Raw genomic sequence first — 16,487 nt, 5'->3', positions numbered from 1 at the left:
TTTTTTGTCTTTCCTCCCGCGAAAAATTAAGGTATCGAAAATATTTTCCGGTTAAAAATTACTTTCTTTCAATTATTTTCGCTTTGTAAATTCGTTTTCTCTAGCAGAAACGTGCATTTCTGTTTGTTTCTTCGCTTTGTTAAGCTTCGGTTAGGGGAATTTCGTATTTCTTTTCCTCGATTTTAACTCGGAATTTCTGGTTAAATTCGCATTGCTCGCCCGAAAACAAGATAAAGATGCAAATAAACTTGTATACTCTGCTAGTCTCTTAACTTTTTTTCACTGAACGTTCACACGATTCACAAGAATTCTTCATAATCACTACTGTATCCTTACACGATTACAGAATATCCCATCCTACTTTTTATTATAGCATGGCTTTGTTGTGACGATTTAATTACTTAAAGTATAACATTAAAATCATTTTTTGATGATTTTAACGTTTGTACTTTAAGTAATTCAAGTGTTTAACCGGAGGCTGAATTGTCATGTTCCTCTCTTCTAATATTTTAAAATTCTAGGAAATGTCTGCTCATCTCCAAGTTTAATGTCCATCAAAACAAATATAATAATCAAATGAAACTCATTTCTTCGTGGAATTCTTAGTTTAAAGTAAACACCCGAGTACATTTTCCGGGGGTATTGAATTTGTTCGAGGACAAGGATCGACGAAGATCGAGGGTATTGAATTTGTTCAATACTCTCGATCTTCGTCGCATTATCACATCAAAAATTCCATATTTTTTTTTTGTTTTTTTTTTAATCATCCAAAGGAAAGGACAAATCTTAAAAAAATTCAAGATTGATTTAAAAGGAAGCTTGGTGGAATTTACAGATCGATATCCGGCATCTGCCGATCCTCACCTTAACTAAATAAATCTCACGTCACTCTTGCGGACGTGAAGAGGGAAGTAACGTTTTTCTTACCTGTTGCGCTCGCTAATTTTCAATCTTTCTTTATGTAAATCGGATAAACGTATTGTTAAATACGTTAACTCGTTCTTCTTTCGAGAATATTGTGGTTGTATCTGACGTCATCTATTACAGTAACACACTATTGTTTTATTATCACGTGTAATGTCTATTTAACACTATAAAAGTGAGGTTTTTCTGACCTAGAATTCAGAATTCATGCTTCAGTCTTTCTATAAAATGTTTTCTTTATTACATAAGAATTTACCGAAACATAAACCGGGGCCAACGATTTATCAACGAAATTAATTAACGAGAGTATTAATTTAAGTTTTATGGTATGAAAATTTTGCTTTAATTAATTATAAATGTCGAATCAAAGTGTCTTAAGCGATATTTTTGCTTCCTTTTCTTGCAGTCGATTACATTTTCATACGCTCGAGACGAATCGAACTCGAAAGAAAAAATTGGACTTCGTGACGGTGTAAATATCGAAAAGGAAATTCCTCACGAGCTTTTTCGTGTCGCGGATATAGTATACGAGCAAAAACAAATTAATATCGGATGTATAACGGCAAATATTGCAATTATTTCGAAGATTAACACGCGAAGGAATCGATTAAATCCCTATCTAAGACAGTCATGGTGGATGCCTTTTGTGGCATTATACCGAGTGGCGCGAAAGTATTTAAAGAGAAAAGAGCTCCTCCGACATATTGCCTGGTGATCTTTCACTTTCATTCGATAAGAAGCTTTCACTTACGATAATGCACACGGATAAATCACTTCAGACGACTCCTTCTGTCAACCTAACACTCGAATATTATTAGACAGCTGCTACCAGCGATATTTTCTCCCCGGGCGATACATTAAATAAAGATGGGGCGAATGAAGTACGATTAGGTAAAATTGATGTCGAATCGCGATTTTTGAAATTGTTTCGATAGTTAAAGGGACTAAAACTTGGAAAAGTATTCGGAGAGCCTCCCGCCATCTGTCTTAAGAGTGTGCAACTAAAAATTTGGGTATTAAGAGCAGTTTTTAAATAAAATATTATTTAGATCGTATAGATTTATGGATTCGAATTGTTAAGATAACATTTTTATTCCCTCTCGAATAACAAAGAAAAACGATCGTTCAAAAACTGTTTCCGTGATGAAATGCGGCCGTTTGTAAGTGTTTTACGTGGAATGGCAATTAATAACGGGAGATTTGCTCTATCCTTAAATAACTGGAAACTGTCACAAACGATCCAGCAATTATCTTGAAATATAAAATAAACACAATAATTATTTGGTTGTAAGTATTTCAAATAAACGAACAGCCGGATTCTCTGTTTGGCTATAAAGCTAAATAATTACTAAGCAATTTGGCAGGATGCAGACGGCAGGGCCGCCATCTCTCGTTAAATATAATAATTTAATTAAATTTATTTCATTTATTTATTTATAATTATTATATCTAACAAGAGATGGCGCCCGGCGCATATCTCCTGCCAAATTGCTTAGTAATTATTTAGCTTTATAGCCATATCAGGCTGTTCGTCTGTACATTAAAAATATTCAAATAAAACATTGCGGAAGACACAAACATAAAAAAGTACAATAGATAATTGTTTGTAAAATTTTATGAGTATGAAAATATTCCTAAAATTCACTTTTCGACATTTAAAAAAAAAAAAAAAAAAAAAAACATACGATTTTAAATTCCACATTTTGTTGAGAATTTTCGAAAATTAAGATAGATTAGGGCGATCATCGAGACTGATTCGTGGAACTTTTCTAAATATTTTAATGTAATTATCTGCGAAAATTCGATAGATCTTTAATGTAAATTTTCTAAAGTATCTGAGTTTTCGACTAACTCTATTTTTAAATCTTTTTATGACCTCGCGCCTGTAAAATAAAAAGATACGCGTAAGGGAAGAGGAGATGTCGCGAGACCAATAAGAGGCAGACGATTCATTCGGTCTGCCTGTGACAAGGACAATAAAACGATATAGAAAAAAATAGAATCGAACGATTGGAGGCGACAGAAACACGAAAATATACGAGAAAAGTTTGCGTAATGGACGGCGATTAACTATAAAGATGCGATGATCTCTCCATCCAACCGCGACAGTTTGGCTAATCACTAATGAGAGGAACCGATTGTAAACAATATTCTCGAGCAAATAATCATCCTCTATTCTGCATCAAGAACATTAGAATGTTTTTCTCGTTAGTTCACTTAATTGAAATAAAATTTGATTTAAATTTAAGCGCTAATCGTAAATCTCCAAATAGGAAGTCCTCCTTACAAAATTTCACACAAGTGCAAAATCCTTTATTCGATATTATTTTATTATTTATTTTTATTATTGGCTGCAATTAGATCTTGATTTTAATTTAAGGACGCAATACGTAAACGCATCCTTTAAACGTAATTTTACAACATTGTCGGGCAGTGATTCTTCTGCAGAACACTTCTATTTTATCGATATTAGCACGAAATATTGAAGCCTGGTGTATTGTTTAAATGTTTATCATGTTGATTAGTTGTTGCACAGCATGTTTTTAATGTTTCAACACCGGTTTTGTTTGAAGTGCAAATAAAATAAATATATGTTTAATTTTATCGACCATTTACTTCTATTCTTGTAGTTGTCGTATGGACCCAAGTATACTGCTTTGCCCGGAGACCATTGTCACAGAACATGTATCGAAAAATACTATGGACATTGCGGTTTAAAAAGTTGAAAGCATACTACGTGTAATTGTTTATAGTAATTTCGAAAGTACTTATTCTTTTAATAAATAATTTTGTCCACGATATTTTTAACAGTACAACAAGGTACCAAACACTCGGTATTACGTACCAATGTTAATTTACAGACTAAAAAACAAACGTAGAGAACATGTTACATCCGATTGGCATTGCGAGACTAATTATTTCAATGAATATTACAGCAATTCTGTTTTTGAAATTTATTTTGTGCATTTATGTGCTTTGTTAAAATAAAAATGCGATAAATCTAATAAAAGCATCCATTCGATTGGTCTCAATTACAATCGAATATTCATGGTAAATTATTATATTAAAACTCACTTAATTATTGTTTAAAATTAATCAATAATTAATTCACCAATAAAATTAATGAATGATTTTTTTTATTTCTATTATTATTTGCAGGAATACCAAGCTGAAAAACAGTTAAAACCAACAATGCTCTTCCGCGTGCATTCAGCTGCCTCGACTCCTTCTCGTCCCTATACTCGAATAGGGATGAGAAGCTTGTAACCTATAGAAATAGATCTGTACTAAGTAATAAAAGATATTTTAATGCACTTTTTCCCCTAGAAAAAAATTGGGGCATATGATACGGGTCTATACTTTTAATAACAACGATACCACTTTAATTTCGTTTGAATTTTTAATCAATCAGTAATGGAAATCTGGTTAGTATACTCTAAAATTTAAAATTTATTCCTCCATTTCTTATATTCTCCGATATACATTAACCTCTTATCAAAATATTTCAACTGCCTCCCAATCGTTAAATAACCAGTATCTGCCGATTCCTCCAAGATCTAGAATAAAAAATTAATTCATTCTGTATGGTGTTTTAAAAAAAATAAAACGAGAAACGCCTGATTTTAGTATCCGTTAATCGGAAATTGTCGTCTTTGTTGACTTTCAAATTGCAAAGAGCAATGCCACTTACATCTTGTAATCGGTATCTTTCCCTATTAGATATATATTTATAGAAGTAAGATACCTTCTTATTTGTCAATATCGGGCTACTACCGCCATCTTCCGGAACGAAAATCAATTATTTTTCAAAAATTCTACCCATTGTTGTATTTCAAACAGTAATTTCATATAAGGTGACCAATCGTCCTCCTTTAGGTAGGACAATCCTTCTTTTGTAAGTTCTGTCCTACCTCAAAAAGTGTCCTCCTACATGTCCTCCTTTTCGATATTTGAAGACTAATCAGTAAATTTCCGTATTCAATCAATGCCGAGTTGATCTGCTGCATGTGATGTGATGTGATGTGACGTGTTTGCATTTGACATGACGATTCATCAAGGCTCAGTACAGTGCAGCGAGACGCATTATGAGAGACCTTCAGAGAGCTTGCTGCATGCAACTGGCTTTGTTTACTTCTTACCGAAACACGACATGGCACATATGCATGCAGTAGAGATTATTATAGTGTATTATTGTTGTAATGAATAAAACGTTTCTTCTATTTACAATATTTTTTCTTTCAATTTATTTGTGTCCTCCTTTTTATTATAAAAAAAGTTGGTCACCTTAGTAATTAGCCAATAAAGAATATATTCCGATTGGTGTGTTTGCATCCGATATTGGAGGAAATTTACTTCTGTCTACTTCTGCTTGTGGCTGATACTGAAATGCCTGAATATTCTCAATAATCCACGACTGCAGATGGATGTCCGTAAACACCACCTTCGCTTGGAAGTCGATAAGCAAGCATCGTAGGGACTTGCTGATGTTGAAAATGTTATCCTGAGAATAACATTTTCCAATAATTAGCTTTATGTGATAAATTTTTTAAAATGTTGGAAACAGATTGTATAAACTATGCGGGAGGTATGTTCTCGTAAATATAGCGTTTATAGAAAAATTATCGGGCTGTAATTCGAAAAAAATTGTAGACCTATAAATTCCCACTGGTGTCCCTTGTCTGTATGTCAATCTATTTTTCTTAAATATCTAGAAAGCTGTTAAATAAAAGAAAATCGAGACAAGATATGCTTAGGAGTAGGAGGTCCAGATTAACTATATAAGAACTTCCAGTTTTGATCGAAAGTCAGGTTATATCAATTCAAAATTTCTCCCTGAACAGAGTTAGATAGCAATAGAATCGCGCCTGTTATCTAACAGGAAAACTATAAAGTACAGGAGAAAGACACCACTAAAGGAATTGAGAACATTGTGAGGAAAAGTTGCAGCCCAGCATTTTGACCATGTCAATATAAATAATCGCTCGTTAGAATCAGTTTGGTTTATTTGGTTAGGGCAACGCGACACGTGAGCGACATGCCGAGGGGGAAGCAATCCAGGAAGACTTTTATAAGAAGCTGGACTCTATTTAGGTGTTACTAAAGTGAAGAAAACGTGGAAAACTCCAGCCCGTTGTCCATGCCCGAATCTCCGACTAAGTAACTACCGGAGTTCGGTGGTTTTATCCACTCGGCTACTGGAGGGCGCTTATTAAAATTCAGAAAGTACCGTTTAGAAATGAAAAAACTCGAGTCGGTCGACCGACTGGTCGTTCCAGTCGGACAGATTTAAAAAGTTAAATATTTGTAGTCGCGTCGGAGCAGTCGGTGAGCTACAGCCAATGAGAGCTTCGAAGCTATAACCAATCAGAGTTTAGATTTATCCGAAGTTAGAAAATGGCGGAAGGTAAAGTTTTCTCGGAAGCTTTAATAAACGAAGTCAGAAAATATCCATGGCTTTATGATATTCGGCGAGCCGATTATAAAGGCGACATTGAAAAAAATAATTGGTTAGAGTAAAGCGAAAGGTATCCAGCTAAAAAATAGTCTTAAACTTCATATTAACGAATAGACGTAGACATATCTAAATGTAATTTGATACGCTGAATCGATTGGTATTAAAAAAAATTACTTACGATCAACCGTTTAAAAGTTACGAACGATTTTTTATTTCCGTCTATTTGCTTCGTTTAAGAACAACTTTATTAAGAAATACGCAAGCACTCATCGATATTAACAAAACGAATTACTTTAATTCACCATAATACATTTCATTTACAAGAGAAAGCAACATTAAAAATTTTTGATACTTCGAAGAATAATACAACACGGTTTCACAAAAATCAACATTAAAAATGCTAAAATGGTGTCGTTAGCCCGCGAACACGCGTACACACGACAACCTTTCAATGACGGCCATGTTTTCTGTTTAAAATTGAAAAACTTACCACGATTGGCTAGTGTTCTGATCTGTAAGACGCGTTCCGATTGGTCCTTACGAGTCGGCCACCGACATAATCGTACTCAGTGTGAATTCTTTTACTACTAGTCGGTCCGATTATAGGATCGGTCGGGTCGGACCGGTCGGACCGGTCGGTGACAGTGTGAAACAGCCCTAAGTAACTACCGGAGTTCGGTGGTTTTATCCACTCGGCTACTGGAGGGCGCTTATTAAAATTCAGAAAGTACCGTTTAGAAATGAAAAAACTCGAGTTGCGTTAATGTGGAAAATTAAATTCTTATAGACCTTTCACAGGATAATTATGACTTTCGATTCTACCCAGATTACCAGGAAACGTCGTCAAATAAGACGAATTCGTACCTACGGGAGTTTTCTTTATTATTAACTGTATTTTAGAATATTATCTTGCGATTTAAATTTAAGAAAATGTAATTGCTGATTTTCATTCGATTCAAACGTTTCATTTGCTCAAGGTCTATATAAGAATGTCAGGACACGCATACTAAAATTGCATAAATTAGTTTAATTAAAATGTCGTATAAAACTAACTGCTCGTACAAGTTTGTTTTAAACATGCGACTCAAAAAGTCCCAAAATGGCGGTTCCAGTACGCGTCCTGACCTTCTTATATAAACCTTGCATTTGCTCACTCACAGGCAGCGCCATCCATTGGCGCTATGAATCGAATCGGATGCTTTAATTTTCTTAAATTTGGCGCTACGAGTAAATCAGCAAAATTTGGCGCTGCCAATAGATGGCGCTACGTGTAAACCAGCAAATCGAATAAATATAGACTAATTGATTTACAGAAATCCAATAAATATTTTGGGGTGGGATGTTCCACATTATCTAAGTTAGCGGTATATAAACGTAACTGCCAAGTTTCGTAGCAATTGAACGGCCTAGGCGTATAAAGCGAACAAACATCCATTTATATACAAACATTTTCATTTATATATATAGATAAAGATAATAGTAAAAATTATTAAGATATATTAATTATATTTTTAATAATCTTTACTACTAATACGATCGTATAAATACAAAATACTGAGCATCAAACATCGACTTAAAAAGAAACTGAAAAATAATCCGAAAAAAGACGAAAAACTTGTATAGAGTCAACGAAGAAAAACATTCTTCGCTTGGACATTGTCGGTTGTTCAAGCATGGTATATTATATTAACATTATAATGATATGCTCCAGTTCTAGTGCAATTACTAATAAAAGGTACTGTACAATAAAAATAACAATAATGGAGAATGCATATAAATTTTAAATTTCGTTTTAAAGATACGTGTTGTGTATAATCTCCTGATGATCGTATCGAAAATTCGGAGGTTTTTGAATAATCCGTTATATTTTATTCCCGTTTTAAAAATTCATCTAAAGTCCCGCCTGTAAAAACGACACTGGTCACCTTTTCAAGACAATGACATCATCGCCACGCAAATCGCTATGGATATAGCGTGTAGACTATAGAACAGGGGAATCAAATTCAGTTTCGAGGCAAAAAAATTGAATATCCGAAAGAATCTTCCCATATTTCTGGTCTCTTGCACAAAACTGCGTGGTCATTCAAATATAACATCCGGAATAATAATTATTTATGCCTTGAAAACAAAAAAAGAATAAAATTGTGGATAGTCTTGAAAATTGAATCATATTTTATATAAAGTTTTCACTTACTTTAAAATATTTTTTTTTAAATAATTCGTAACATTAGACAGTAAATACAAATTGCATAGAATACAAATTAGAGCTAAATGCTTCCTCGTTATCATTTCTATTTGAGTTTGGCTTTTTTATCCAGCGCTTTCTGTCCTGTTTGTACTAAGAGGCCCACCTTTTTGTAAGCCCATTATGGGTGGTGAGGGACGGGACCCGACGTATCCGGATGGACCACCTCCGGCAAAATTCCTGGGTTTTTCGACACTGCCAAATTTGATCGCGGACCCCAGAGTGGTATGCTGCTACCTTAACTGCTCGATCATCCGGCCATTTAAGTGCGTTTACGAACACAGATGTACTTTTGTACAGTGTACAATGTGTTCGTAGTAATTGACAAAACAAACAATTCCTATTGAACATTTCTATATGCCAGTGGGATACTATTATTAAATACTGGTAAGGTCGAGGAAGTCTTTCTCAACTGCTCGGTTCTTCCACTTTAAGTTTAAATTATGAAGTTGTAACTTTACGGTCAATCAGAGTAGTAATTTGCTTATAACGAAGTTAAGATGTAGTGAAACGCTGACCTCACTTAATCATGGCGACTAAGAAGGGTTCCTATTATCTAACGCTAATAGTGCATTATTCTATTTGCCAGGATACTTCAAAATAATGAAAACAAATTGTGGAGGACTGTATAATTCCGCAATATATAGTTTGTTTCTCTTTGCAGTAGCAGTAGTGTATGAAATTGAGGCAGGGCGCTATATAATTACTTTGTTTTCGATCATTTAAATATAGAATTTGGATCTAAAGTTTGCTGAGCGAATAAGGCAATTTAGGAAATATGACGATTTTAACGCAACGAAGAGTGAAGGACGATCTTTCAGCAATGCAGTTTTCAGAATATAACATTGTAAGTATTGTACTGTATCGTAAATTCTGGAATATGCTTCGAAGTCGAAGTTTTTACGAAACCACGATTCTTACGATCCTCTCTATAAGTCCTTTCTTTCTTGTTTATGTCTAGCTGTTGGCTTATTCTCCGAAGCGTTCAGGGCGGTACACGAAACGTTCCAAGGCTTCCATATGTTTACGAGGAGGAAGGTCAGCTCGTGGCCAGTATATGGGACTCTAAGTCCACTATTAAGCTATGGATACATTCTATTAATATGCATCGAACGGCCCGTGGGCGTACTGCGTTCAGCTATTCGTCGATTCAACGAATATTGAAAAGCATTTTAGTACATCGCAGTATCATGCACTGGGTTTTATGCAGTCATTTGATGCACTGTACAGTATTTGTCACTGATCGGCCGGTGGAGAGTTCTGACGAAGCAAACTGGTCGCCTCCATCAGCACATCGTAGATAAGTCTAATGCGTGTTTTTATTAGACAAGGTTTTTCGTTATTTCTTCTATTAAATTTCTATACTTAACTCTAATACAATAGTAAATGCTTTACAGTAAATACGTTATTTTTAACCTTTGTAATGTTTCCTCTACCGAGTGATCGATTATCCGAAATTGTCTCGTCCCATTATTCTTACTATTGAGGCTCAACTAACGAGTTATTGTGCAAACTCGCTATTCTCAATGTAGTGTTTTATAAATTAATAATTTACAAAGTACGACTTAAGATTTTTTTAAAAAACTTAGAACAAATCAGTTCTCTTCTTTATTGCATAATCAGAAAGTAATTTTACAAAATTTTATTGGTTATTTTCTATAAGAGGAAAAAACCAAAAATTTAAAAACAAGTTAATACTGTGTGTAAAAGTGTAATGAAAAACATTCGACAATACAGACAGCAATTCTTGGATATACCATTCACAAATAGACGAAAGAACGTCGAATGGTAATACCAGGAAAAGCAATAAGTATAAATACTCTATTAATCATGCCTGTTATCTAACAGGATTTTTAAAATTTAAACTGAACTAAAACGATATTGAATCCAATATACCGTAAGATGATCGAAGTATCTCTCAGAAGGTAATGTCAGTTTTTACTCCTTCCGTCCCTAGGTCACCGAGGGCTTTTTCAAAGTCCATTGTGGATTCGGTTGTACCACCCTGAAAAATTGTTTTCTCGACCCGCCCGGATGCGATTCCCTATCCTCAGCGCGACAAGTTGCCACCTCGGCCTTCCGGAAGCGTCCTAGAGTACAGGTACGACGTTTAAGAAATACGCGTCTCCAACTGCCAGACCACCCGAATTTTATCAATTGATGGGCTACAGAATATCCGCCTCCTTCCGTCTCCGCGTTAACTAGACCAAACGGATCCAGTTATTTCGTGAGCAAAACCATTGTTTCCATTTTAAATCCTTATCCGTTAATTACAAAAACGACGTTATATGCAAATTTTATTTTTTATACAATTTATTTTAAAATATGTTTGGTGCACAGAATAAGTTACAAACTTATTAGACTGTATTCACAGACTGTAATCGAATCTAACTCGAAAACATGGTTAATTTAAAAAACATATACGGAAGTTATATTTATCCCCACACGCATAAAAAGGGGCAATCAACACAATTAAATAAATATTTAGATACTCCACAATTCTAAATCAAACCAATACACGTAATACCGAAATAAACAAATGCCTAAACGTTTAACTTATATTCGGATATTTTTGAAGTGAATCGAAACAAAAGAAACGAACAGAACTTCGAAACAAAAGAACAAATGTCAAACAATGACAAACTCGTACACAACATGAAATCTTTTTTAATATGAAATTTACATGAATTGTTGCCAAGAGAACTTTGCTATATGAACAGTGCACAATTAGAATGTTCAATCCCAGATTTGAAGCATGGAAATAGGCAAAATACGCTTGATTTTCTTTTGTTTTTTTTAACTATATCGTTTCTGTGTGCATATCGAATTCTGTGACGACATTCACAAATTCAAGCGAAACTGCATCTTTTAATTACGGCTTTTGGTCCTAAATTGTATTAGCGTATTATTCGAACTGTTAAAACCAAGGAGAACAGAAAGTGGATGATGTTTGTTGCCGTTTGCTGTTGTTTTTGCTCGAGACTTTATTTAGATGGATGGCGACGACTGCGATTTCGCAGCCCGTGAAGACGACTACTGGAACTTTTCACTTTGTAGCACCAACTCTGTTCTTCCGTTAAACTTCAAAGAGGAATTGTAAATGCCTAAATCTGGGGTCCGGCGGGAATAATGTTTGTTTTTCCGGGATGCAAGGTTCCAGACGCCCCTCTCTTGTAATTGGCGCACCGTCCGGCGGAGGAAAAGCCGAGCGTCGACCCAACTCTTGACAGGAAAAAAAGAATGAAAATTCATGTAAAAAGACACTTAGGCATTATCAATGAATTACTTATTGGCAAAATCTCAGGCAGTATGATGCAATGCTAGCCTAAACACGTCGTGTTCCACGTAGAATCCCTCGCCTAATGGTTTCAGAACGAACGTTTGATTGAAGGTGTGTGGCGGATCTTCGTCTGTCTGAAACAGTGAACGTTCTCGTTACTATAAAACTGAATTTAAAGTAAATTTTTAAAATGTACACAAATTTTATATGTAAATTAAATTTTGAATTAATCACAACTTTTTCTTCAGACCAGAGAATAAAATGACAGATTGGAAGATATCGAATTTTATTTAGTTTTGGCAGAACAAAAAAACTGTACAGGTAAAGTTGACTTCTGGTCTCTATTGTATAATAATTACACGTTACAAAAGGTATTAGTTACAAGCTATAAAACTTATAAATCCTTGGTAGCTTGTTACTGATAAGTAGTTGCATATGTTAAAAATTGCTTACAACTATTAATAGTAGCTTGTAAAAGAAGTAGCCATTAACTTGTTAAAAACTTTTTTCAATACATTATTCTTGTAATTTGTAACTTGTAAATCTTGTAACAATTACAAGCATTTTATGCAACAGACCCTGAAGGATAGATCACATAAAATACCCAATGAAATCTGTTTGTTTTTATTGTGATATTCCATTTTATCATCCTCAGACAAAAATTTCCACACATATTTGAAATTGAGGACAGTTTCCAATCTATAGTGTTTGTACACTATAATATAAAATAAAAATAGTTTGATTAAATAGAAAGACAGAATTATACAATGCCAACCAAGAAACTAAATACAATCATTTTCTGATGAAAATGTTAAAAATTTCCTCATACTAAGAAATTTTTTTAATGGAAAAATGAATTTGGATTATATAAAATCAGCTGTCGGCAACCGGTGGTCTGTGAGAAAATTTGGATGGTCCGTGGAGAAATTTGGACATTGATCAACTGAAGGTTATGCAATTATGAAAGAAATGCAAAATGCTTAGTTGCTTTTTTCACTCATTGGGATTTTTTATTTGAATCTAAAACCAAATACGAAATGACTGTTATCAATAAATAATGAACAATAAACAATATTGTAAGTGCGACTGTCGTCCTTCATGTAAAAGTGCTAAGAACCCATAAACTTATTTCAAACAAGCACAATGAACTTTAAGCTTGCATTAATTTATTATAATTAAACATGCAAGTTTCATATTAATATAGTAAAATTGAACTTTTATGATTATCATTCTAAAGATTTTGTATCGTTTAAAAAAATTCACAATAGTGATCCATGGGATTCAGAATTGTGAGTTTAGTGGTCTGTGAGGTCAGAAAGCTTGCCAACCACTGATATAAATGACACAGTAAATATAAACATTTTTAAAATATGTATATATCAGCAGGATAATTCAAGCATGCATTATAATATTTAGAACCAATGCAACTTATCTCCAATGAATGATACTGTGGTATGAATTATGTTTAAAGAGACTTGATGAAAAAGAATGAACAATTGAAATGTGCACACAGAGAAAGAATATGACTTTAAATCAGTCTTTAAATTCTTCTACAAGATTATGTTCAACACCAAGACTGTAATATTCAAATAGATGTATGGTCTTAGTGTTGAACATCTAGGTTACTTGTATGGGTTGCTAAACTTGATTTGCTAGAGTAATGTTAATAGATGTTAATTAAACTAATTTGAATGTGGATTGCCTTTGTTGATAAAGTAATTACACTGTTGGCCATTAAAATTGCTATACCAGGAAGGAAAGCAAATAACAGAATCAGGTTCATTGTACACATACAGTAGAATGGGAGGAAGAGATGACAGATAATCTTGAGGTACAGAGCACACAGCATATTGTACCTTTCATGCAAATTTTGTGTTTGCTCATGCTGCCTACATACTATAGCAATTTTAATGATCAGCAGTGTATTTCAAAAAGTTCTTGAATTTATTCATTCTATGATTTGAATGATTTATATAAAAAAATTGATCTCTTAAGCTGAAAAATTGAAAAAAATCACCTGTTCTTGTGATCATCATTATACGTATGCACTTGCAAAGCCACTTCTTTACAATGCTCATGCTAATACCCAAACAGCAAAAATAGACATACAGTGGAACCTGCCAATGTGACCACCTCTGTATTATTTTTCTACGGTGACCAATTTTATTTGACCTGAAATTTACTCCATAATTTCAGGCATATTTTTTCTCAGTATAGTGACACCTGTTAAGTGTGTAATGTGATCAATGTTACATCTAGTTTTCCTAAACTGCAACCATTAAAGTGAACAGCTATTCTCTGTAAGAACAGCTGATAGGTTGTGAGTTTTTGGGCTACCAGCAACTCACATGGCATGGGCAAGAAGAAAGTCTACTTGCCGGCAATGTTCCCTCTAATTTTTTTTGTAGATGAGAGGAACATATACTTCTCTGAGCAAAAAAAAATTTTGCTGAGCAGATTCTGAACAAAAAATTTTTCTGGACATACATATATAAAATCTTATTTTTTCCTATAAAAATTAAAATAATTAATTATAAAGTAGAGATTAAAATTCATTTTAAAACATACTTCCACACAAAATATTATCTTTTGTCAATGATTTAATGTATTTAATCAAAATATACATAGCAATAATCATGTTGCAAGCAGAGTCAGAAATAAGTAAACAATTCAAATCAGTGTGCATGTTCGCTTGCACGGCACATAAATTCTCGTGCATGGCAACAATTTGAGCAGTGCACGGCCATGCAGCTTAGAGGGAACATTGCATGCTAGTCAACATTTGCTTTCACATACTGTAGTATTTACTTCAAAAAAATCATAAGTCCATTACCAAATGCTGCTTCAATATTGCAGTACAACAGCTGTTCTAAGAAACTAAATTTTATCTAAACTTCAATAAAAATGTTAAGTAAATGTAAAAACTGAAAAAGGAGAAATAATTTCATTACCTCTGAAATGTGCTTTTACGTCAAGATCTAACTTTCCAGGCACTAGTAATAAATTTTTGGCTGGATTTTATGATTGTTTAGTCTACAAAATCTCACATCTGGCAACATGTTTAGGCAGAATTTAGAAAGCTCCAGAAATACCACAGTCTCATACTGTATTGAAAGTTTCTCTCATATTTATCATATGTAAGTATGTTCTTACTTTTGTACATTTTATTAATTATTGATAGCATCCAAAATCTGTTCATATTCTCCACAGCTTTCAACTATGGCCAACCAAGCCATACAGAGAGCTTTCTCTGAAAGAAAAAGTTGACGTTATCATATTTCTTGAATCTAATAGCCAACAAAAAGCAGCAGCAAAGTTCCAGATAAGTAAAACATATGTTAACAACATTCATAAATGCAAGGCTGAATATCTTGAATGTTATGAAGACAATGAAAATGGAGACCATTCCTGAAAATTAAAAAAAGACAAAAAATTTTGAACTAAATGATGCTGTTCAAAATGATTTCAGAAAATGCATGGTATCAATGCTAGTGTCTCTGGTCCAAGCTACAAGTAGCAGCATTGACATTTGCAGAGAAGCTTAATATTCAGAACTTTAATGTGTCAAACAGCTGGCTCAAATTATTTAAGCAAAGACGTGCTATTTCAGACAGGATACAGTGTGGAAAGTCAAATGTTGTATATGATATAAGTGGAAATGTTCAAAGATTTTGAAAAAAAAATGGTATATCCTGTCTGATATCCCAGTTTTTTCAAGGATACTACTGGAGTTTGGTAAAATTAATTTTTTATTTTTCTTATTTTTGTAACAGCTGTGTGGGGCATTCTGTGAACTAAGGAGGAAGGGACAAGTTTTGTCTTTGGGACCAGCCATTGTCACAGTGTTGGATGATGTTTGGATGTGTTTTTGTAAGTGTTGTTAATATCCTTCTGTATGTACTATACCATCTGTAACTAAACAATCGTTTTTATTAAACTGTAACAGTTAATTACAAAATGGTCTAGATTCTCTAGAATACTTTATATCCATAACAAAATTGGCCTCCATAACAGGATCCTAGTTGAGTTAGAATATTTTCGAGTAAAATGGAGAAGGTAAAAGAAATGGACGACCCTAAGAGCTTCATTTACAAAGACTTAATATCCTACAAGATGAAATTTGTAAAGTTGAGGCAGATAGAGGATTCCTCGATGACAAATTGAAAAAATTGTAAGATCTGAAGGTGGAAGTTAAGGATCTAGATCAGGGCTGTCCAACTGGCGGCCTGCAGGCCGTATACGGCCCGCCAAATTATGTTTACGGCCCGCGAGTACATTTTACTATGAATAAGTTTATGTTACTAAATTATTATTATTAATATTAAAATTATTTAACTATGTGAAAATTACGGCCACAATGTTCTCATTAATATATTACGAATATTTTAAAGTTTTCTTTTTAGTATAAATAAAATATTTTTTTAATTAACATAAACTGAATTTTCATTTATCAACCTTCTTGGCCCCCGAAATGTTTGGTGAAGAAAATATGGCCCGCTGGCTATGAAAAGTTGGACAGCGCTGATCTAGATGGTAACATTTTGAACACACTATTTCATTGCCTATATTGTTGTCACTTGTGT

At 33.7% G+C, this 16,487-nt stretch overlaps 1 protein-coding gene across 2 annotated transcripts in view; it reads right to left on the bottom strand.

The window, feature by feature from the left end:
- Nucleotides 1-11,271: 11,271 nt before the first annotated feature.
- The window catches only part of LOC136989967 (probable nuclear transport factor 2), a 37,730-nt gene continuing 32,514 nt past the window's right edge, over nt 11,272-16,487 (bottom strand). Inside the window, exons 4-5 of one of the 2 annotated variants that reach the window (XM_067288288.1) lie at nt 11,911-12,038; nt 11,272-11,846 (exon numbers count right to left, since the gene is read on the bottom strand). In XM_067288288.1, coding sequence (XP_067144389.1) covers nt 11,925-12,038 — 114 coding nt within the window. In that variant the 3' untranslated portion in view covers nt 11,272-11,846; nt 11,911-11,924. Of the gene's footprint in view, nt 12,039-16,487 lie in introns of both variants that reach the window. The other variant, XM_067288280.1, reaches the window with a different exon arrangement.

The sequence above is a fragment of the Centruroides vittatus genome, unplaced genomic scaffold, assembly GCF_030686945.1.
Source record: "Centruroides vittatus isolate TY-2023 unplaced genomic scaffold, ASM3068694v2 contig_1309, whole genome shotgun sequence".
In the NCBI taxonomy this organism is placed as follows: Eukaryota; Metazoa; Arthropoda; class Arachnida; order Scorpiones; family Buthidae; genus Centruroides; species Centruroides vittatus.
This window is presented reverse-complemented; position numbering and strand designations above follow the sequence as displayed.